Source organism: Heterodontus francisci, chromosome 11 (assembly GCF_036365525.1).
Source record: "Heterodontus francisci isolate sHetFra1 chromosome 11, sHetFra1.hap1, whole genome shotgun sequence".
Classification (NCBI taxonomy): domain Eukaryota; kingdom Metazoa; phylum Chordata; class Chondrichthyes; order Heterodontiformes; family Heterodontidae; genus Heterodontus; species Heterodontus francisci.
Window position 1 is genome coordinate 84,501,215 of NC_090381.1, and position 25,581 is coordinate 84,526,795.

General features: G+C 41.3%; 1 protein-coding gene across 1 annotated transcript in view; it reads right to left on the reverse strand.

Annotated features, from left to right (window-relative positions):
* The window catches only part of psmd1 (proteasome 26S subunit, non-ATPase 1), a 149,936-nt gene that overhangs the window by 5,049 nt on the left and 119,306 nt on the right, over window positions 1-25,581 (reverse strand). The window contains exons 18-22 of the mRNA XM_068042365.1: window positions 25,221-25,337; window positions 8,447-8,549; window positions 2,204-2,373; window positions 927-1,019; window positions 267-362 (exon numbers count right to left, since the gene is read on the reverse strand). Coding sequence (XP_067898466.1) covers window positions 267-362; window positions 927-1,019; window positions 2,204-2,373; window positions 8,447-8,549; window positions 25,221-25,337 — 579 coding nt within the window. The remainder of the gene's footprint in view (window positions 1-266; window positions 363-926; window positions 1,020-2,203; window positions 2,374-8,446; window positions 8,550-25,220; window positions 25,338-25,581) is intronic.

The window sequence follows — 25,581 nt, forward strand, 5'->3', positions numbered from 1 at the left end:
TAAAAATCAAGTGGAATCAACATATAACTACGTTTAGATAAACACCACTAATTAAAATAAAGCTACCATTTACATATCTTTTAGCATTGGTTTGTTCTTTACTTCAATGGAAGGATAAATATTTCTAGAGATTCTAAATTTGGACAGCAAAGACCAAGTACATTACTTCCCTCCTCTTCCCTCCACCAATAGTTCAATGCTAGTAATTCTTGTGCAAAGTGAATAAAAATAATAAATTAAGCACTATGTGCTTAGTTTGTACTTACAACTTCCATCTTTTCCTCCTCTTTTTCTTTTCCCTTCTCTTTTTCTTTTTCTTTCTTCTTTGCTTTGGCAGTGATTGACAGGACAGCTGTGGAAACCTGAACGTTTAACAGATAATATTTTTTCAGATCAAGCCTAAAATCATAGAACTAGAAAATGGAAAAGCAATGCTTCTCAAATTTTGGAAAGATGAATTCAAGGTTAAAATTCAAGATGGCAACAGAAACAGCAGGTCATGATAACCTACAAATTATCAGACTTATCTATCTCATCAGCACCCCTCAAAAAATAAACATACTCTCTATTTTCTATGCTACAATATTGCTGCTTTAGCTAGGGCAAGACTAAGTACTCACGCGTAAACCAATCCATTATGAGTATAAGAATTATGACATTTTAGACAGAATGACTTGATATTTCAGTTTACATTTTCCAAGATTGTCAAAATTCATAATGCAAATTAAACTCAAAATTTTGGGGAAATACATTCACAAAATGCAAGATCTTCATACTTTACAAGACAAGAAAAAGAAATATATGAAAAAACAAGATTACTTCAATCTCCATCAATTTAATCTTCAATCCTGCTCTAATTATACATATGGATTAAAAAGCATTTGCCCATTATCTTTATTTGAATGGAAACAGCATATGAAGTAGACCTTTTCTTTTTCCTTCTCTTTAGGAACCTCCAGGGGAGCAGGGTAGGCAAATGTTGATGGTTTGCAATTTGACCGGTACTGGACTTTAGGCATCTGTGAACAAAGAATATCATACACATGTTCAGAAAGCATTGAACAAGCTGTAAAATTAAGGCTAGATTGTACATTTTGATACTTTGGAACAACTATTTGTCTATGTCCATTTATTTTGAAGAAGGAAAGAAAAAGGACAGGATGTCCCAAAGCACTCTGCTTTTGGAGCACAGTTGTTGTAATTTAGGAAACATGACCAGATGATCAGTTTTAGGCATTAATTGAGGAATAAATACTGGCCAGGATACCAGGACAACTTCCCTGCTCTGTTTCAAATAGTTTCATAGTATCTTTTACATCCATCCGAGAACAGAAACGATGCTTCAGTTTAGCGTCTCATTCAAAAGATGCTACCTCCAATAGTGCAGCACTCCCTCAGTATCAGCTGAGATTAGATGTTCAGATCTTGGGATTGGGAGTTGAACCCACAACATTCTGACTCAAATCAAGTATGCGAGCACTGAGCCACAGCTGATACTAATGAATATTTAGCTACCTGTTTCTGCACTTCTTGCTCTATCATATATAATATAAACATTCTATGGTTGAATTTACTGACTACTTTAGCTATATAACGTGCCGCTCAAACTTCCATTTTCCACTTCCATTAGATCCCAAGACAGCAGAATTTTCACCGTTTTCTGTCTCAGATGGCAGTTGTTGAATTTACAAATTTCAAGGTACAATTTTGGTCTGCTTTGGTTCTCATTTTATTAAATGTAATAATGTGCACAGCATTCATTTTCTTTTGGAGTTGAGTAATTGTTCTATTTTTCTCTGTGGCTGGAAAATAATACATGTTGCCAACAGATTGTAGCCAACCCAAGGCTCAGCAAGTTTTGCTAGTTCTTAACTGACCTGCCACCCCAGCTGCAGAAAACAAAATAAAACAGCCATTTCATGCCTGAGCAAGCATGCTGCCTGTCAGGGTCTGTTGAGGCCGGACTAGAGGAATCGTAGGCCAACTTCACCATCCTTTTCACTGGAACATAAAATTTGTGAACAAGTACAATGTGTGCTCTTAAAGGTGTTTTCTCTATCACACCAAATGGGGTGAAAAACAGAACTTCTGAACTCTATACTAACCAACAAAATCACATCAGATTTTGACTTTTTATAAAACAAATCCAAATAGCCATCTGGAGTAGCAAGGAGTAAAAAGTTAATACATAAAATTAAGTTACCTTCAGATCCTTGTTAAGTCCAATGACTGCAGTTGGAGTAAAGGCCAGGGACAAAAAATGTGAATGAGGGAACCAGAACCAGAACTGGGTGAACACCAGCACCCCAACCACTGAGGGCATGTGGGTATGTCCTGTCCGTGACTGGAGTGAAATGGTCATGTTGCGGCCACCTATCAAAAGGGTAGAAATAGTGTTACATTAGCACATGATGCCCCAGACTGTGTCAGAGTAAAGTACAACTTGTTAATTTGTATTACCTTAAGGAATTGTGCAAGGCAAAGATGAAGGTATTGGCACACATATGGACTTTATCAAAATGTTACTGTCAGGAAGACAATACATATAGGCACATTGTTACAATGCACTGATTTCTGGATACAACAGACTAAGTGTGACCTATGAAAATCTAGTAGCATGGAGTGCTGCATCTAATTTGGTACCTTGGACTTCAAACCATTTTTCTGCAGATCCTGAACCTCAGAATACAAACAATTCTCTCTTACTGCTCTATTCCATCACTCCCCCCTCAAATCAAAACACTTTGAGATTTACAATTGTGTTTTTGCACAACATTCAAGTTAATCATCTTTTCATTCTCATAATCTCTCTATATTATACGTTAAAGGATCATTACTAATGTAACTTAGATTCAACGCATGAGTTGATTCCAAGCTGAATGAATTCAAACAGATGTGCAGAGCACTTAGTACAATTGTTTCAGTTGCAAAAGATGCTACCAACTTCAAATAAGGCATTAGCTGGATCACCCATCAAGCCATGTACCAATTTATTTTTCCAAATGATAGAACAAGTAGCATCATAGGTGTTTGAGATACAGCAGTGCTGCAAAAGGAAATTTTGGCAGAATTGGAATAGAAAGCTTAAGTAACAAGCTTAAATTTTTTTTAGGTTATTCTTAAACTATTTCCTCTAGTGAGAGAGTCCAGAACAAGGACACATGTCCTTAAAATTATAGCTAGGTTGCTCAGGAATGATGTCAGAAAGCACGACATCACACAAAGGGTAGATGAAATCTGGAAAACTCTTCCCCTAAAAAAAAAACTGTTAAGCCTGGGCCAATTGAAAATTTCAAAACAGAAATAGATATAATTTTGTTAAGCAAGAGTATTAAGAGTTAAGGAATCAAGGTGGGTAGATGAAGTTAAGCTACATATCAGCCATGTTCTAAGTGAATGATGTAACAGGGTCAAGGAGCTGAAAGGTCAATTCTTGTTTCAATAATTTAAAATCATGGCTAATTTCTTAAACTCAGTCAAATGACTGTCAATCAGACAGGAAAGGGAGAGAGAGACAGTTAACAAACTCTCACAGTTCTGTAGTTTTTGTCTCTGGGTAGCAGGGCAAATCACCTGCTTACTTAAGAGCACAAAATGCCAATAAACTAATAAATCTTTAACAGTGAAAAATAGTTACCATCTTTGAGATTTCAGTAGAACACTTTTACATAATAAGAAGCAAAATAATAGAAAGCAAAATTTAAAATAGCACTCTGGCATTCTTTCTGAAGCACTAATTGAAGATATACATTTTCACTTTGATTTTATTACAGCAAGAAGGGATGGTGAATGAATTCAAATATTGTAGTGTATCTTAAACTCTAAACCTTGACTCCCAAATGAGTCAAGTTAATGTAAACTACCAACTGCATCAGAATTTTATATTGAGAATGATTTTTGCCTTGACTATTCATTAGTAACTATTTAATTCTAATGTTAAATACCACCAGTATGGCCATGAGTGAGGTTGTTTGTGACTTGAATTGGTAGAGTATGCAAGACCTCAAAAACCTTCTGAAGCAAGTCAAACTGAAACCATTATTAAGGTGATACTTGTACTGGCCCTCAGCTCCATTCAAATTTCTTTTTGTTTCTTTGGAGACCCAGAACTCTAGATTATGTTTAGGATCAAGGGATGGCAGGACATCTAAAAAGCAGATAATTATGACAAGCCCTTTTACTTACTGGGCTTGGAAAAATTCTGAAAAAAATCTCAGCAGAAAATACAAGCACACCCAGTTGTATTTAGCCATTGAGGAAGATTTATGAAATCTTCCAGAAGAGACTTTAAACCGAGGCCCCATCGGCCCTCTCAGGTGGATGTAAAAGATCCCAAAGCACTAAACTGAGAACAAGGGAGTTATCCCTGTGCCCTGGCAAACATTTATCCCTCAGCCAAAATCTAAATCAGATTATCTGGTCACTTTGTGGAAGCTGACCATGTGCAAATTGGCTACAGCACTTCCTACAACAGTGACTGCACTTGTAAAGTATTTCAGTGGCTGTAAAGTGCTTTGGGAACAACCACAAGTTACGAAAGGTGCAAAGAAAGACTACTTTCTTTCTGTCATACAGATCTTGTAAGTTTTTTTTCCCCCAGAGGTGGATGCAGAGCTGTGGGGTTGGAAGGGGGTAGAGAGATGAGTGATACAAGTAAGCGATCAGAGTTGGCCTTGTAGATAGACTTTAAATGGAGGGAGATTAAGGGAGGAGAGAAGAGCTGTGAAATCAGAGGAAAGAGGGCAAAATGACAAGATTCAAATCATCAAACATGAAGCGTTGCTCCATGCAGAGGCTGAAGGAGGAAAATAGTAAGCGTATCTTACTGAGAAACTGAATTTGGGAGGTGGGGGTGGAGCTGTGATGTATGTCGCAGAGAATGGATGCAAGAGAAGTAACAGAGCTGTAATAAGGTGAGGAGCCTTCAGTAAGAGGCAAGTTTCCATCAAAGCCATGATGTCAATACAGTCATGCACAATAAACTCATGGATGGCAAGAGCCTTGTTCACGAATGAATGGATAATCTAGAGTGAAATGGAGAGGGGCAGTGATTGCTGATCTACTAGCAATCCAAGCAACAGTGTTGGGTGGGGTGAATGGAATGAGAAGGAATTTGGCAAAATTAGCCCCAGCGGGCCCAGAGGTCAGTGAGAGAGAGGGGTGAGACAGCCACATTTGCTGCTTGTAAGGAAACAGCAACGGGTGCCAATTTAGGCCCTTTGGAGAATGCCAAAAGAGATACAGAAGCTTACTGTTGGCTTATCCTAGGGGAATTCGTGCTTGGAGCTGGAAGCAAATAGCAAGGCAGAGCCAGAGTGAAGGCTTTAGTAAAAGCAAAATACTGCAGATGCTGGAAGGCTTTGGTGGGTCTTCTTGAACTGCTTACATACAATAAAGACTAAAACTATCAAGTTGGTGAAAAGGCATTCACATACAAGTAACAAATTCCTCCACAAAATCTAGTGACAGGCATTGCCACTTCTATAGCCTGGGAAAATATAGATAACTATCTGTACACTTCTATGCTCAAGTAAAATTAAAAACATTGCTGAATTGAGAAACGTTGGCCCAAACATTTCTCAGTAGTGAAGGCACGGCACTCATTAACAGCTGCCCACGAATGTTTTGTGGGATTGTCAAGGGAGATTTCTTCTAATCCAACACCTTTCCAGAACGGCACCTTCTACAGGGGATCTGTGGCATGTGACAGCAGCACAAGGACAGTGAGGCTCTTCAACCAATTAGATTGAAGAATCCTCACTAAGACACACAGAGTCCAAACCAGGACGTACAAAGCAAGAAATATAATAGATTTAAATGATGTACAGAAAGCAAATTGAAGACTGAGAAATGCAGATGAGGTTATGGGAAAAAGAGACCAAAAAAAGGTAATTTTAAAAAAAATCTCCAACATTAATTTCCTAAGATAATGTGACTCCATGCTTGTAAAATAGGGCAAGGGAGATGTTCAGCAGTAATCGTCACTTGACACACTGTTAAAAATTCACTTATTCCTGAATGCAACAGACCTAATTTTTTCAGCCATTTTCAGTGTGGAACTAGTGGGCAAGTACAGCAAGATCACAAAGTTGTAGTCATTTCAATGTTGAGGCCATCAGCGAGAACTGCAAAAGTGCACCCTGTTGAGGAGAGGGGTATATCAGACAGCAACGTCTGGAGTTCCACATTTAACTGCACATTTGTATACTCCAGAAGTTGCTGTCAGATTTCAATTAAAACAGTGAGCACCAATAGCCTTGCCATTGCAAATTCCAGGTCATTTAGTCAAATGTATATTCAAACAAAATTATTTCAATATATACAAAATAATCTGTAAAGATAGGTTTATTTATTTTGAAGACAGCACTGTAAACAGATGCTGAATTGTCTGGTTGCAGAAGCTTCGCTTAAGTAGCAATTATCTGCTTGGGGAAACACAATATAGCTGAGCAGTTGTCACCTTAAATAACCAACAGAAAACAGCTGTATAATGAAAAACAGGAAGAAATAAATATTCTACTCAGACCTCGACCTTGTCCCTCTTCAGGAAAATGGTCTGATTTGTCAAAAAAACAATCTGCCATACAACCTAGAAACACCCAAATAGCGCAGTTTTATTTTCAAATTGCATTTCAAATTGTGATTTACAGAAAACCCGATTAGCCTAACATGATCGAGCATAATCTGATTACATATTCTTTCAGTGTAAAAATGAGAACATTTTAGAGTAAGTTCCATACTGTTTAAATGCCCAAAATTACGAGAGGTCAAAGGCAGCAATTTACTACCAGAGCAGCTGTGAGTGGCAACCCTTGACATCAAGGCAGCATTTAACAGAGTATAGCAATGGAGAGCCCAGCAATGGAAATAGCTCAAGTGCATGGAGTTAAACCTGACATACAGAAAGATGGTCAGAGGTCAAGCGTCATGGTCTCAAAACATCACTTTCAGAGCTCAAGGTAGTGTCTTTGGCCCAACCACCTTCAGCTATGATAATCACCATCTTGCAATCTAGAAAATAGCAGGGATCTTGAGCTGTAATTTCCCAGGAATCAGGTCCCTTCTTTGTAGCCTGAGAAAAATGTTGGATGCAATTCACCATAGGCAACACTGCCAAATGTTGACAGAAGACATTAAGTCACTGCAATGAATGTGTTGCTGTTTGGAGAACCCGATTTGGATATTTTCTCGCTAAAATAATTATAAATATGATAAGGTATTTGAGGATGTATTAAAAAAAAATTGTACAGATACAGCAATTAACTAGAATACAAGAAAAACTGAGGAATTGCCAGATAATCTGACTGGAGTACATTGAAATTAAATCACATATGCTAAGAATTGCTCCATTACCAGTGTCAAACCTAGAGTTTAATGAGAAACTTACTTGCCCTGATTAAAATTAAGTGAAAAGAAACATTCCATAAATTGCAAAATTTGATTCAGTAACATCTGAGTCCAAAATCCTTTGCTGTTACTGAATATTTCAAATTGCAGAGAAAAGAGAATAAGTCTTTGTAATTCAGTTAAAAACTGTCTCAAACAATAAATACACTTGGTGCACTTTTAAACAATCTCTTCAATACAGACTTGTGGGCTCAGTTCATTTGTTTTGCAAACAACCTTTAGTGGGATTTAAATTTTGATCTATATCGAGGTCGCAATAACTTGAACCCACGATCTTGAGAAACTAATGGGAATAGAAAGAAAAAGAAAAGGAGAGCAAGGAAGAGAAAGGGGGAAGGAGGGAAAGAGACAATGCCTCCTCAGAATTGCACTAGAATGTCAAACTAGATTACGTGCTCAAGCCTCTAGAGTGGGACTTGACCTCATGACCTTGTGACTCAGAGGTGAGAATGCTACCACTGAGCCACAGCTGACTTCCGGGTAAATGTACAAGCACAGATGGGCAACATTTAAAAATGAACAGAACAGAGGGAAGTGTAAAGCTCTGATCGGGGACTACATCATAAAAAGTTAACTTCTGTTCTTGCCACAGATACCTGCTGCGTGCTACCAGCAATTTTTTTGTTTCATTATGTTCAGCATGTGCAGATTCTTGCTTTATACGTACAAATATTAGCATGGTTCGCACGTTTTCACCCATATTTGTTTTTGAATAATATCCTGTAATTGAGTGCTATATACATATATGAAAAAACCTGTCTTGGACGAGCAACGGGAACTGACAGTGCCAGGAGCAAGATTAACATGGACAGTTTTAGCAGCAGTTAATCACTGCACTAATAATGTTAATTCACCTTCACAAATTGTCAGGTTCTGTGATTCCTTAAGCTGCCAGCTCAAATGACGTTATAATTCATTGCATAAATGAAAGCATTCACAAAAAGGATAGCAGAGAAAGTTGCAATAAAATACTGATCAGAAGTCCTCTAAATCAGCTGCCCATTTAGTGATACAAGTGGCTTCATTACTTGTGTGTTACCTGCATCGAGAATGCCCTGAGCTAGTATAGCACCAAACTTGGCCATGACATCATCGTGCTTGTCGTTGATAACCTTTGCGTAGAGCTGTCGGAACTGCGTGACCTAGTTAAGAAACCACAGGACAGTAAGTCAGGAATTTGTAGATCAAAACAGAACGGCTCAGATGCTAGAAACATGTATAATTCATATGAACATACAAATTAGGAGCAGAGTAGGCCACTCGGCCCCTCAAGCCTGCTCTGCCATTCAACAAGATCATGGGTGATCTGATTATAACCTCATCTCCACATTCCCACCTACCCCCGATAACCTTTCACAGTCTTTCTATCTCTGCCTTAAAAATATTCAAAGACTCTGCTTCCACTGCATTTTGAGGAAGAGAATTCCAAAGACTCATGATCCTCAGGAATATTTCTCATCTCGGTCTTACTCTGTCCCTACATTTGTATTCAATTCTCCTCGCAATAAACGATAACATTGTTTAGCTTTCCTAATTACTTGCTGTACCTGCATGCTAACCTTTTGCAATTCATGTACTAGGACACCCAGATCCCCCTGCATCTCAGAGCTCTTCAAGCTCTCGCCATTTAGATAATATGCTTCTTTCTTATTCTACCTGCCAAAATGGACAATTTCATATTTTCCCACATTATACTCCATTTCCCAGATCTTTGCCCACTCACTTAACCTATCTATATCCCTTTGTAGCCTCCCTATGTCCTCTTCACAACTTACTTTCCTACCTATTTTTGTGCCATCAACAAATTTAGCAAACATATCTTTGGTCCCTTCATCTAAGTCATTTATATAAATTGTAAAAAGTTGAGGCCCCAGCACTGATCCCTGCAGCACACCACTCATTACATCTTGCCATCCACTCATCCTTTTTGAATAAAGGAGTTACATTCGCTATTTTCCAATGTAACGTAACCTTCCCAATTCTAGGGAATTTTGGAAAATTTAAAACAACACATCAACTATCTCACTAGCCACTTCTTTTAAGACCCAAGGATGAAGTCCATCAAGACCTGGGGACCTGTCAGCCCACAGCTGCAACCATTTGCTCAGTACCACTTCCCTGCTGACTGTAATTTTCTCCCTTCCATTTCCCAATTTACAGCTATTTCTGGGATGTTACTTGTATCCTCTATATAGTGAAGAGCAATGCAAAATTATGTTCAATTCCCCATACTCACTTTCTATAGGACCAAAACTCACTGTTAACTTTTCTTTATAAATATCTATCGAAACTCTTACTATCTGTTTTAAATATTTCTAGCTAGCTTTCTCTCGTGTATAAAGACTTTTTCAAATTAAAAAAAGAAATCCAAGTATAGAGGAATACAGGTAACTAGACGCGATAAAGACAAACACAAAACCCACCAAAAGATTTATTCCTTTAAAAGGGACTTGTTGAAATTACATACACTGCAAACAAATGTAGCTGATAAAGTGAAAATTTTCATTAACCCAGTTTTATCTAATTAGTTCTTTAGAAAAGTGCTATGCTGAACAAAGTCACAAGTTTTGAACCCCACATGCATACTGTTTTATGCAATATTAAATATATTTGGCTTCTGTGACACTCCTACTATTGAAATGAAATGCAGTAAGTCAGCCCAGAGTGCACTACACAAAATTATGTTTTGCCTATGAGTTGATCATTCCCAACAAATGCTTTAACAGCTTTTCAGTGCTATGCTTAAATCTACTGTATATAATTTCTGCCTTTTTAGGTTTGCAATACACAATTTAAAAAATAAGGATGCTCAATGCCAGTGCTCAAAGGAGCAAAAGATTCAAATAGAGCATAACAGCACTTTTTTGGGATGTGGGTATTGCAAACAAGGCCAACATATACTACCATCATTAGCTACCCTGAGAAGGTGAAATTGGGCCTTCTTCCTGAACCACTGCAGCCCATGTTGTTATGGTCAGGTGAGAAAGGTGTCTCGGATTCCCTCTCAGCCTTCCCTTGGTCTTACTGTAATAGGGTTTGATTTTAAACACACTGTGTTTTGAGCTCCCCCTTGGCGAATCCTTGTTCACCGCTTTCCAATTATAAGGCAAAGAAATGAGCACAAACAGGCTAAGGTTTAAAGAAGAAAAGTGAAATTCATTAAACTTAAACTCTAATTTGGTCAACGCCTTCGGATACACGACGCGCCCACGCTAGCTTGCATATGCGATACACACATGCAGATAGGGACAGAGAAGAGCAGAAGATAAAGTGGAAAAGTTTGAGGCAATATCTGAAGAGTTTGTTACAGTTCTTCAAGCTCATTGTAGAGTCCTTTTGTAGGTTGATCTTGTTTTTTGTTGGGGCCCAGGATTCTTCTTAAATCTTGTTCACTGTAGGAGACTTTTCTCTTTTGGGGTTCATGTGTCTTCAGTGGGTTTCAGTTCCGAGAGAAAGAGATGGGAGCACATAGGAGGAGGAGAGGAGATCTTTTCATTCCAGGAGCACAGAGCTTTCCGTCTTCAAACTCTGTTTCCCCAATTTAAAACTCAGTTTGAACTCTGCAACACCCAGTTAGTCATGTGACTAAACTGGTTTGACCACATTTGTTCTGTGTATTGGGAGCAGGGGATAGCTCCTTTGTTCAAATGCTGTCTGCTAATATGCAAAAATGTCCTTCCAGCCAGGGGCTTGGCAATCCCTTGTAATAGGCCTTCTCTTCTTCTTAGCAACAATTTGAAATTTAATGTCCATGCGGCAAAATTAATGTGCCTCATTCTTGGCAGGTGGGGGCCTGCATGACGATGTGGTGAAGGTACTCCTACAATGCCATTAGCTTGGAAGTTCCAAGATTTTGGCCTGGTGACGATGAAGGAATGACTATGTATGCTCAAGGCAGGATAGGTGAAAGACTTGGAGAAGACCTTAGAGGTGATGGTATTCCCTTGGTGGTAAAGGTCACAGGTTTGAAAGCTAGTTCCAAAGCAGCCTTGGCAAGTCGCTGCAATTCATCCTAAAACTAGTTCCCACTGTAGCCATGGTTATGCCGGTGGTGGTGGGTGAGAACGTTTAGATTAACGGATAAAGAGCTGATCAAACAAACTGCTTTTTCCTGTATGGTATCGAGCTTCATGAGTGTTATTGCAGCTGCACCCATCCAGACAACTGCAGAGTACTCCATCATACTCCTGACTTGTAGCTGGTGGAGAGGCTTTGGGGAGTCAGATGGTGAGCCACATGCCACAGAATACCAAGCCTCCCACCGGCTCTTGTAGCCACAGCATTAATGCAGCTAGTCCAGTTGAGTTTCTGGTCAATGACTTTCCCTTGTTGGTGTTGATGGTAGAGATTCCATGCTGGTAATGCCACTGAACGTTTGAGGGAAGTGGTTAGGCTCCCTGTTGTCGGAGATGATCATTGCCTGGCACTTGTGTAGCAAATAAATGTTATTTGCCACCAGCCCAAACCTGGATTTTATCCATGTCTTGATGCAGATAGGATTGGACTGCTTCATTATTTGAGGAATTATGAATGGAGCTGAATATTACATAAACCAAAAAAAAAGTCTTAATTCTGACCTTCTGATGCAGGGAAGATTATTATGAAACAGCTGAAGATAGTTGGGCCTAGCATCTCCTGCAGTGATGTACGGGGTTGAGATGATTTGTGCCCAGTATGACACCAGCCACCGGAGAGTTTTCCCTGATTCCAATTGATTACAGTTTGACTAGAGCACCTTGGTGCCACACGCAATCAAATTCTGCCTTAATGACTTGCCTAATCTCTGGAACTCAGCGTGTTTGAACCAAGGCTGTAATAAGGTCTGAAGTTGAGTGGCCCTGCCAAAATGCAAACTGAGCATCAATATAAGACTAAATATTTAACCCTACTAAAGAACTCTTGTAGTATAATATAGAAGAAAAATTGGGCATAATATAAAAAGATGCCAAGGTACAGGGACTTTGAGAAATGAAATTGTGTCAAACTGTTAGAAGCCCATTGCAGCTGGAACTACAAATCCTTGAAGAGCTGGCTGAGAAATTTCTAGCAGGCCTCTCTCAAGTTGATAAGAAGTCACAGGATGTAAAGACCTTGAGCTAAGCAGAGAAGACAGTGTTGTAATGAAAAGCATTATGTAATTATGTTAGGTAAGTAACAATCACCTGATTGGTCAAGAAAGGCAATCCACAGGGCATGACAGCCACAGGGATGAGCATGATTGGGGACAGGGAGAGGTTTATTGGATAACAGCCAGGATAGAGAGGACTTACCAATCAGTTCTGTATAATGGAGAGAACCAGAAACAAGAAAACAGAGAAAAGACAACTGAGAAAGAAACAGAGAGAAGAAGTGCTTGAAGACCAAAAGCTGCAAGAGAAGATGTGTGCTCCCCATTCAGGACTAATAGGGGAAGTATATAGCCCGTGTTAGACTGTAAATCACTGCCTGAGTTTATTGACATAGTTTGCATGAAATTTGATCTGACTTTGTCTCAGTAAGTAGCTTTACAACAGAACTTCTGTCATGTCTGATCCTGTTGAAAGTAAGGGGTTAAATCCTCACATATTGACTCCTGATTACATCAGTGGGCAGATTATTAGTGAAGAAATACCACTTGATAGCACTGTTGGCGATTCCTTCCATCACTTTGCTGATGATTGAGAGTAGACTGATGGGGTAGTAATTGGCCAGATTGGATTTGATCTGCTTTTTGTGGACAGGACATGTGTGGGTAATTTTCTACATTGTTGGGTGGATCCCAGTGTTGTAGCCATCATGGAACAGGTTAGTCAAGGGCACTGGATAGTGATGAACATCTTGAGCACTACTAACATGTTGTCTGGGCCTGTAGTCTTTACTGTGTCCAGTGTACTCGGCTATTTGATGATATCACATGGGGTGAATTGAATTGGCTGAAGACAGGCAGTGATGGTGAGGACCTCAGGAGGAGGCCAAGATGGATCATCCACTTGGCACTTCTGGCTGAAGATGGTTGCAAATGCTTCAGCTTTGATTTTTATACTTGCATGTTGAGAACGGATGTTCATGGAGTGGCCTCCTCCTGTTCGTTGCTTAATTATCCACTGCCATTCAAAACTCGATGCGGATTCTTTTTATTAATGTTTTGATAAAAGTATTACATAAGCACTACTGATCACTCATTTCAGCAAGCTTTTCCAAAGCCCTTACTCACCATACCGCAAGTCTCAATAGAAACTGATCTTTTGGGTTTTGTCGTCACCGTTTCAAGTTATTTTAATTAGTCCCTATTTACATCTAGGCATCACGAACAACCATATCATTTAGCCTTTGATACTAGAATGCAGCCCGTGATGGGCATGACCCATTTTCCTTGGCCCGTTTCTACTGGGAAGACTTCACTGCTGCCAAACATTGTTCTATAATTTATAGTAATAACCACTTTTCTAGATAAACTTCCAGTGACTACTATTAAGTTTGACAGTAAATATATCACTCTACACCCAATGCATAAAGCATTATAGCTGTAAAAAGCAACATGACACCTGCCACCACTAAGTGTCTTATTGAAGAATAATGGATATATGGAAGTGATGTCATGCCAATAGCAGCCTCTCAAAGTTCAGAAGACTGCCCTGACATTTCTCTTAGACAGCCATTCTTATATATTTAAAAGGCTCCTATTATTCATGTTTTGATTAAATGATTAACCTTATAGGTCATCAGCTGCTCGATCAGAGTATTTTTGTTTGTCTCTTTTATACTACATTTTACCCTCTTTAGCCTTTCTTCATCTACTTCATTTGCTGTGAAGCATTTTGGGGTGTGCTGGGGATTTTGAATTTCAATCCAGTTTGTTCACCTTTCCTTTCCTGGCCGAGGCACAGAGCAGGGAGGTCATGCTAGAACTGCAGAAAACCCTAGTCAGACCGCAGCTGGAACGCTCCGTACAGTTCTGGTTACTGCATTAGAGGAAGGATGTGATCTCAGTAGAGTGGGTACAGAGGAGATTTATGCGGATTTTGTCAGGAATGGAGAGTCATAGAGTCGTACAGCATAGAAACAGGACCTTCGGCCCACCGCGTCCATGCTGACCATAATGCCTATCTATGCTAATCCCACCTGCCTGCATTAATCCCATATCCCTCTATGCCTTGCTCATTCAAGTACCTGTCCAGATGCCTCTTAAATGTCACTACTGTTCCTGCCTCCACCACCTCCTCTAGCAGCTCATGCCAGATACCCACTATTCTTTGTGTGAAAAATTCACCCCTTTGATCCCCTTTAAACCTCCTCTCTCCCACCTTAAATCTATGCCCTCTAGTTTTAGTCACCCCTACAATGGGAAACAGACTCTGGCTATCTACCCTATCTATGCCTCTCATAATTTTATATACCTCTATCATGTCCTCTCTCAGCCTCCTTCGCTCCAGGGAAAACAGATCCAGCCTACCCAATCTCTCTTTATAACTCAAGCCCTCCAAACCAGGCAACATCCTTGTGAATCTTTTCTGCACCCTCTCTAGCTTATCACTTCTTTCCTGTAGTGCGGCGACTAGAACTGCACACAGTACTCCAAATGCGGCCTAACCAACGTCATGTACAACTGTAACATGACATCCCAACTCTTGTACTCAATGCCTCGGCCGATAAAGGAAAGCATGCCATACGCCTTCTTCACCACCCTGTCTACCTGTGTTGCCACTTTCAGGGAACTACGTACTTGCACCCCAAGGTCTTTCTGCTCAACAACACTCCCCAGGACCCTGCCATTCACTGTATATGTCCTGCCCTGGTTTAACTTCCCAAAATGTATCACTTCACACTTGTCTGCATTAAATTCCATTTGCCAATCCCTTGCCCACTTACTCAGTTTATCTATATCCTGTTGTAACCTTAGACAACCTTCTTCACTGTCCACTATACCACCAATTTTGGTGTCGTCTGCAAACTTACTAATCATGCCCCTTACATTCACATCCATGTCATTAATATATATGACAAACAACAGAGGGCCCAGCACTGATCCCCGAGGCACACCACTGGTCACCGGCCTCCAATCTGAAAAACAACCCTCCACTACCACCCTCTACCTCCGATCACCAAGCCAATTTTGTATCCAATTTGCTAGCTCACCCTGGATCCCATGTGTTTGAACCTTCTGAACCAGCCTCCCATGCGAGAGCTTGTCAAAGGCCTTGCTAAAGTCCATATAGACAACATCCATCGCCCTGCCGTCATCAATACTCTTGGTCACCTCCTCGAAAAACTCAATCAAATTCGTGAGACATGATTTCCCACGCACAAAGCCATGCTGACTATCCCGAATCAGACCATGCCTTTCCAGATGCATATAAATCCTGTCTCTCAGAATCCCTTCCAATAACTTTCCCACCACTGATGTAAGGCTCACCGGCCTGTAGTTCCCTGGATTATCCCTGCTGCCCTTCTTAAATAAAGGCACAACATTAGCTATCCTCCAGTCTTCCGGTACCTAACCCGCGGCTAACGATGATACAAAAATCTCTGCCAGGGCCCCAGCAATCTCCTCCCTTGCTTCCCATAGCATCCTAGGATACACCTGGTCGGGCCCTGGGGATTTATCCACCTTAATGTGCTTCAAAACCTCCAACACCTCCTCCTTTGTAATGTTGATATGCTCCAGGATATCGGTGCTCCCTCCCTTGAACTCACAAGCTTCCACGACCTTCTCCACGGTAAATACGGACGAGAAATATTCATTTCAGTCCTCGCCCATTTCCCGTGGCTCCATACATAGATTGCCACACTGATCCTTAAGGGGACCTACTCTCTCCCTAGCTACCCTTTTACTCTTAATATACTTATAGAATCTTTTAGGATTCTGCTTTATCTTATCTGCCAGGGAAATCTCATGGCCCTTTTTTGCCCTGCTAATTTCCTGAAGTGTAGTCCTACATCCCCTATACTCCTCGAAGGACTCGCTTGATCCCAGCTGCCGATACCTGACATATGCCTCCTTCTTTGTCCTGACCAGACCCTCAATATCCCTCGTCAACCAAGGTTCCCTAAACTTGCCAGCCTTGCCCTTCCATCTAACAGGAACATTCTGGCCCTGAACTCTTCCCATCTCACTTTTAAAAGCCTCCCACTTGCCAGACGTCCCTTTACCTGTAAACAGCCTCTCCCAATCAACATTTGAGAGTTCCTGTCAGATGCCATCGAAATTAGCCTTCCCCCAATTTAGGACTTCAACCTGAGGACCAGTCCAATCCTTTTCCATAACTATCTTGAAACTAATAGAGTTATGGTCACTGGTCCCAAAGTGCTCCCCCACTGACACATCAACCACCTGCCCATTCTCATTTCCCAAGATGAGGTCGAGTGTAGCCCCTTCTCTAGTAGGGCTATCCACACACTGCTTCAGAAAACGATCCTGGACACTTAAATTCTTCCCCATCTGATCCCTTAGCACTAAGGCAGTCCCAGTCAATATTAGGGAAGTTAAAATCACCTACTATTACAACCCTATAATTCCTACACCTATCTGTGATTTCCCTACATATATGCTCCTCCACTTTCCTCTGACTATTGGGGGGCCTATAGTATAATCCCATCAAAGTGATCATCCCTTTTTTATTTCTAAGTTCTACCCATATGGCCTCACTGGACATTCCCCCCCCCGGATATCCTCTCTAACTACTGCTGTGATGTCCTCCCTAATCAGTAGTGCAACTCCCCCTCGTCTCTTACCTCCACCTCTGTTATACCAGAAAGATCGGTACCCCGGAACATTGAGCTGCCAGTCCTGCCTATTCCTCAACCACGTTTCCGTAATAGCAATATCATCACAATCCCATGTACCAATCCACGATCTGAGTTCATCTGCCTCACCTGTAAGGCTTCTTGCATTAAAGTAAATGCAGTTTAGCATACCAGACCTTCCACGCTCCCTGTCCTGCCCCTGCCTGGCCTGCCTACTGGACTTGCTTGCTTTAACCTCCACATTTACCTCAACTATCTCATCTGGGTCCCAACCCCTTGCAAGACTAGTTTAAACCCTCCCAAGTAGTGCCAGCAAACCTCCCCTAAAATAGAATTTTAGCTATGAGGGCAATTAGGGATGGGCAATAAATGCTGGCCTTGAGAGATGCTCACAACTCAAGAAGGAGTAAAAAAAAATCTGATAGGCTGGGATTGTTTTCTTTGGAACAAGGAAGGCTGAGGGGAGATTTAATTGAGGTGTAGAAAATTATGAAGGGCCCAGATACAGCAGATAGGAAGGGCCTATTTTCATTAGCAGAGAATTCAATATCCAGAGGACATAGGTTTAAAGTAATTGGCTGAAGGATTAGAGGGGAGTTGAGAATTTCTTTTACCCAGATGGTGGTGGGCGTCTAGATCACTGCCTGAATGGATGGTACAGGCAGAAACCTCATTGCATTTAAAAAATACTTGGGTATGCACATGAAGTGTCATAACCTTCGGGGCTACGGACCAAGAACTAGAAATTGGGATTAGGCTGGATAGCTCTTTGTTGGCTGGCAAACACATGGGCTGAATAGCCTCCTTCTGGGTGATAACTTTCCTATGGTTCTATCGTTTCGGGTCAGCGACCCTTCATCGGAACTGACAAATATTAGAAAAGTCACAGGTTATAAGCAAGTGAGGTGGGGGTGGGGCAAGAGACAACAAAGGAGGTCTAGATTGGACCAGGCCACATAGCTGACCAAAAGGTCATGGAGCAAAGGCAAACAATATGTTAATGGTGTGTTGGAAGACAAAGCATTAGTACAGATTAGGTGTAAATACACTGAATATTGAACAGCAGCAAGTGCAAACCTGAAAAAAAAAGTGGGTAAGCAAACTGAACAAACTGAGATGAAATGAAATAAATGCAAAAAAAAGATTGTAAAAAATGTTAAAAAAAAAGGAAGAAAAAATAACTAAAAATGAAAGTAAAATGGGGGGCTGTCATGCTCTGAATTTATTGAACTCAATGTTCAGTCCGGCAGGCTGTAGTGTGCCTAATCGGTAAATGAGATGCTGTTCCTCGAGCTTGCGTTGATGTTCACTGGAACACTGCAGCAATCCCAGGACAGAGATGTGAGCATGACAGCAGGGGGGAGTGTTGAAATGGCAAGCAACCGGAAGCTCAGGGTCCTGCTTGCGGACTGAGCGGAGATGTTACGCAAAGCGGTCACCCAGTCTGCGCTTGGTCTCCCCAATGTAGAGGAGACCACACTGTGAGCAGCGAATACAGTATACTACATTGAAAGAAGTACAAGTAAATCGCTGCTTTACCTGAAAGGTGTGTTTGGGGCCTGGGATAGTGAGGAGAGAGGAGGTAAATGGGCAGGTATTACATCTCCTGCGATTGCTGGGGAAGGTGCCCTGGGATGGGGACGAGGTGGTGGGGGTAATGGTGGAGTGGACCAGGGTGTCGCGGAGGGAACGATCCCTTCGGAATGCTGACAGGGGAAGGGAGGGGAAGATGCGACTGGTAGTGGCATCACGCTGGAGGTGGCGGAAATGGCGGAGGATGATCCTTTGGATATGGAGGCTGGTGGGGTGAAAAATGAGGACAAGGGGAACCCTGTCACGGTTCTGGGAGGGAGGGAAAGGGGTGAGGGTAGAGGTGCGGGGAATGGGTCGGACACGGTTGAGGACCCTGTCAACCACAGTGGGGGGAAATCCTCGGTTGAGGAAAAAGGAGGTCATATCAGAAGCACCGTCATGGAAGGTAGCATCATCAGAGCAGATGCGTCGGAGACGGAGAAACTAGGAGAATGGAATGGAGTCCTTACAGGAGGTAGGGTGTGAAGAAGTGTAGTCGAGGTAGCTGTGGGAGTCAGTGGGCATATAATGGATATTAGTAGACAACCTATCCCCAGAGATGGAGACAGAGAAGTCGAGGAAGGGAAGGGAAGTGTCAGAGATGGACCATGTAAAGGTGAGAGAAGGGTGGAAAGTGGAAGCAAAGTTGATAAAGTTTTCCAGTTCGGGGCGGGAGCAGGAAACGGCACCGATAGAGTCATCAATGTACCGGAAAAAGAGTTGGGGGAGGGGGCCTGAGTAGGACTGGAACAAAGAATGCTCGACATATCCCACAAAAAGACAGGCATAACTAGGACCCATGCGGGTACCCATAGCGACACCTTTTACTTGAAGGAAGTGCGTGGAGTTGAAGGAGAAGTTGTTCAATGTGAGAACAAGTTCAGCCAGGCGGAGGAGGGTGGTGGTGGATGGGGACTGGTTGGGCCTCTGTTCCAGGAAGAAGCAGAGAGCCCTCAAACCATCCTGGTGGGGGATTATGTGGCCTGGTCCAATCTAGACCTCCTTTGTTATCTCTTGCCCCATCCCCACCTCACTTGCTTATCACTTGTGACTTTTCCAATATTTGTCAGTTCCGATGAAGGGTCGCTGACCCGAAACGTTAACTCTGCTTCTCTTTCCACAGATGCTGCCAGACCTGCTGAGTGGTTCCAGCATTTCTTGTTTTTATTTCAGATTTCCAGCATCCGCAGTATTTTGCTTTTATCCTATGGTTCTATGTTCTTTCTCTTGCAATGTATCTTGGTTGAAGATTCTAAATGTATTAAATTTGGAAGAGACCCAGAAAGCTCAACATTGGGCTCTTGGGAGTGTAAACACCTGATACAACGAAACACACAAAACAGAGGAGGAGGAGTCAGAGCATGATTCATGACCTTGTTAAGTGTCGACCTAGGCTCAGTGGTAAAATTCTCACCTTGGAGTCAGAAATTTGTGGGTTTAAGTCACACTTGAAAGACTTCAATACAAAATCTAGTACTGAAGGGGTACTGCATTGCCAGAGGTCCATCTTTCGGATGAGACGTTAAACCAATTAATGTAAACTTCAGATGGGATATAAACGATCAAATGGCACGGTCTTCCTCAAGTTAAAAAAAAAAATCACGAACAGACTATTTGGTCATTATCCTATTGCTGTTTGAGACCTAGCTGTGTACAATTGGCTGCCATATTTTCTACATTACATAAATGACTACACTTCAAAAAGTACTTCCATCAGTTGTAAAGTGCTTTGGCACATCCTGAGGTTGTGGAAGATGCTATTTAAATACAAGTACATTCTTTTCTTTCTCCCTCATCCTAAAAAAAAAAATGACTTCTTTAACCATTTCACCTTTCCATGCAAGTGCAGGAGATGCAACACCTGGCCTTTTATCTGTCCTCTCCTCACTGTCCAATGCTCCAAACACTTCTTCCAGGTGAAACAGCGATTTTTGTGTACTTCTTTCAATTTAGCATACTGTATTCGCTGTTCACAATGCGATCCGCTCTACACCGGCGAGATCAAATGCAGATTGGGTGACCGCTTTGCGAACACCTCCATTCAGTCCTCAAGCATGACTCCAAGCTTCCGGTCACCTGTCAGCTTAAATCTCCACCTTGCTCTCATGCTGACCTCTGTCCATCCTTGGCCTACTGTGGTGTTCCAATGAAACTCAAAGCTAGCTCGAAGAACAGTACCTCATCTTTCAATTAGACACTTTAGAGCCTTTCAAACTCAACACGGAGTTCAACAATTTCAGACCTTAATTTCTGTCCCATATTCTTTCCTTCTCCTTGCAGGTTTCGATCTTACTCGTGTTTTTCTCTGGTTTTTGTTTTGGCAGCTGTTCTTCATTCTGCCATTCATACCTCCTCTAGACACATCTTTTGTTTCTTTACTTGCCCCATTACCACTCTCTTTGGCCCTAAAATACCAACTCTTTTGTCATTTAATCTCTCCTGTCTTTCAACTTATCATAGACCTTCCCTTTTGTTTTTTTTCCACCCTCCCCCAGGTTACCTGCTTAAAACCTATTACATGTCTAACACTTCTGAGTTCTGATGAAAGGTTACTGACTTGAAACATTAACTCTGGTTCTCTCTCCACAGATGCTGCCTGACCTGCTGAGATTTTGCAGCATTTTCTTTTTTTAATTGATAGTTACTTGCTTCAAACAATCCCTGTGCACAGTCCAGCATCGTCTATTGACAAAGATGACTGGGACACAACTTCAATTTGTGCCACTAAAGGTGGTCCATACCAACTGACATTATTTCAGCACAAATCTTGTCTACTTACGTGAAGTAAAATCTTAACTCAGATTGCACTGAAGCTCTGAAGACACAGGCCACAAGCCAACAATTTATCTCAGTCATTATAACAGTACCAATGATAACAATCACTAACATTCATGGTGAGCTTTACTGCTTAGCCTAGAACATGTGTGCACTTTTGCAAATAATGAAATACTCACAGAAGTAGATTTTTTATATTCTTAAATGTCAACTTGCCTCAATAGTTGAAGTCTCACATGAGTCAAAAGGCTGTAGGTTCAAGCTTCACTTCAGATTTGAGCACATAACCCAAGGTGGTATTTCAGTGTACTACTAAGGGAGCTTCATACAGTAGTTGCATAGTAAGAAGTGCCATCTTTCAGATAACATGTGAACAGAAGCGCTGCCTGCCTGCCCATGGCACTATTCAAAGTGGAGCTGGGAAGTTCTCCTCTCAACCAATAGCACTAAAAATAATTAACTGTTCATTTATCTCATTTGCTGTTTGTAGAATTGTGAGCAAATTAGTTGCCACTTTTGCTTATATAAAGGATGACTAGACTGCAGAAGTAATTTTCTAGCTGTGAAGCACTTTGGGAATTACATCTGTAATTATGGGTGACTTTAATCTGCTTATAGATTGGGCAAATCAAATTAATCACAATACCGTAGAGGAGGAAATCTTGGAGTGTATACGGGATGGTTTTCTGGACCAATACGTTGAGGAACCAACTAGAGAACAGGCCATCCTAGACTGGATCTTGTGTAATGAGAGGGGAATAATTGACAATCTAGTGGTGCGAGACCCCTTGGGGATGAGTGACCATAATATGATAGAATTCTTCATCAAGTTGAAGAGTGACGTAGTTGATTCTGAGACAAGGGTCCTGAATCTTAGTAAAGGAAACTACGAAGGTATGAGGCGCCATGACAGATTGGGAAACGTTGCTTAAAGGGATGATAGTGGATAGGCAATGGAAAACATTTAAAGAGCGCACGGATGAACTGCAACAATTGTTTATCCCTGTCTGGCGCAAAAGTAAAACGGGAAAGGTAGCCAAACCATGGCTTACAAGGGAAATTAGAGATAGCATTAGATCCAAGGAAGAGGCATATAAATTTGCCAGGAAAAACTACAGACCTGAGGATTGGGAGCAGTTTAGAATTCAGCAAAGGAGGACCAAGGGATTGAATAAGAAGGGGAAAATAGAGTACGAGAGCAAGCTTGCGGGGAACATAAAAACTGACTGTAAAAGTTTCTACAGGTAAGTGAAGAGAAAAAGATTGGTGAAGACAAATTTAGGTCTCTTACAGTCAGAAACAGGGGAATTCATTATGGGGAATAAAGAAATGGCTGACCAACTAAATGCATATTTTGGTTCTGTCTTCACAAAGGAGGGCACAAATATCATATAAGAAATGTTGGGAAACACAGGGCTTAGTGAGAGAGGGGAACTGAAGGAAATCAGTATTAGTAGAGAAATGGTGTTGGAGAAATTGATGGGATTGAAGGCCGATAAATCCCCAGGGCCTGATGGTATGCATCCCAGAGTACTTAAGGAAGTGGCCCTAGAGATAGTGGATGCATTGGTGGTCATCTTCCAAGATTCTATATACTCTGGAACAGTTCCTACAGATTGGAGAGTAGCTAATGTAACACCACTATTTAAAAAGGGAGGTAGAGAGAAAGCAGGGAATTATAGACCAGTTAGCCTGATGTCGGTAGTGGGGAAAATTCTAGAGTCCATTATCAAAGATTTTATAGCAGAGCACTTGGAGAACAGTGGTAGAATCGGACAGTCAGCATGGGTTTACGAAAGGGAAATCATGCTAGTCAAATCTACTAGAATTGTTCGAGGATGTAACTAGTAGAGTTGATGAGGGGGAGCCAGTGAATGTGGTTTATTTGGACTTTCAGAAGGCTTTCAACAAAGTCCCACATAAGAGGTTAAGATGCAAAATTAAAGCGCATGGGATTGGGGGTAGTGTATTGCGATGGATAGAAAATTGGTTGGCGGACAGGTAACAGAGTAGGGATAAATGGGTCTTTTTCCGAATGGCAGGCAGTGACTAATGGGGTACTGCAGGGATTGGTGCTAGGACCCCAGCTATTCACAATATACATTAATGATTTAGATGAGGGAACTAAATGTAATATTTCCAAATTTGCAGATGACACAAAACTGGGTGGGAGGGCGAGTTGTGAGAAGGATGCAGAGAGGCTTCAGGGTGATTTGGACAAGTTGAGTGAGTGGGCTAATGCATGGCAGATGCAGTATAATGTGGATGAATGTGAGGTTATCCACTTTGGTAGCAAAAGCAGGGAGGCAGATTATCTGAATGGCTTCAAACTGGGGGGGGGGGGGGGGGGGGGGGTGGAATATGCAGCGAGACCTGGGCGTTCTCGTACCAGTCGCTGAAGGTAAGCGTGCAGGTGCAACAGGCGGTACAAAAGGCAAATGGTATGTTGGCCTTCATAGCGAGAGGATTTGAGTACAGGAGCAGGGATGTCTTGCTGCAATTATACAGGGCCTTGGTGAGGCCACACCTAGAATATTGTGCGCAGTTTTGGTCTCCTTATCTGAGGAAGGATGTTCTTGCTATAGAGAGAGTACAGCGAAGTTTTACCAGACTGATTCCTGGGATGGTGGGACTGACGTATGAGGAGAGATTGAGTCGGTTAGGATTATGTTTGCTGGAGTTCAGAAGAGTGAGGGCGGATCTCATAGAAACCTATAAAATTCTAATAGGACTTGACAGGGTAGATGCAGGAAGAATGTTCCCGATGATGGGGGAGTCCAGAACCAGGGGTCATAGTCTAAGGATACGGGGTATACCTTTCAGGACTGAGATGAGGAGAAATTTCTTCACCCAGAGAGTGGTGAGCCTGTGGAATTCACTACCACAGAAAGCAATTGAGGCAAAAACATTGAATGTTTTCAAAAAGGAGTCTGATATACCTCTTGGGTCTAAAGAGATCAAAGGGTATGGGGCGAAAGCCGGAACAGGCTACTGAGTTGGATGATCAGCCATGATCATAATGAATGGCGGAGCAGGCTCGAAGGGCCAAATGGCCTACTCCTGCTCCTATTTTCTATGTTTCTATGGAAGTACTATGGATCTGAAAACTGTTATAGAATGCATATAAGTGCAGGTCTTTGGAAAGGATCCATACTGTGATATGGAAACCTAATGCTGATCTGAAGAATTAACAAAGGCATGAACAAACTGAAGAAATGAATTGAATAACGTGACGAGTAAACGCAAGTCTTGATAATTGACTTAACCATGAAAGACTAAGCGAAGTCAAAATCTCTAAAATTCAAAATTTTGATTTAAACATGAAAAATGCAAGAACATAACTACTGACATGAATTCATTAATGCATGAAAAGATGAACCTAAGTTATAAGAACAGAACAAACTGCTGCTGCTGACAAACAAGTTTCCAAAATAAAGTCTTAAAGTTAATCAGGGTGAGGGAAAAAAGACATGGAACCAATACAGGATCAAAATCAAAAACACAGTGCTCACAATAGTTTATAAGACCTGGATTTATTATTTTGTATGTAGAAAATGAAGTAGTGATGCAGAATGCATTCATGTGTTGTGCAATTCAACTTCTGATTAATATAAAAATTATTGAAGGCCCATTGTATTGATCTGCAGTAAACTGTGAGGGGAGTCTGTTCTGGCCACTTATTTGTGCAAACAGAATATGCATAATCTGAATGGATTGAGTGCATGTTTTGTATTCAGCCTTACCTTTGGACAAGTGACCTCTGTCTGTTGGATTAGGAGAAGGGCAGAAGCAATCAGAGCACCCTGACGCACGTAGTTCACTGGATCATTAGTCATCGGCTCCAAAAGGTTTATGGCATCCTGTAAAGTAATAGAAACTGTTATTTCAACAGAAGCAGCAGCAGATGATGTTCTAGGTTGTGGGCTCTGGAACTTTTAAGCTAAGCATTAATAATTTTCGAGCTCAGTACCAGTTACTCAAGAATGAGATCAGTTCATCTGTATACTTCCAAGATAAAGTGTCTGCCTAGAATAAACATTTTAGTAAAGACTTCTGACGGCTTTCACAGACTAGAATTTATCCATCATAGATTTGAGCTAATTT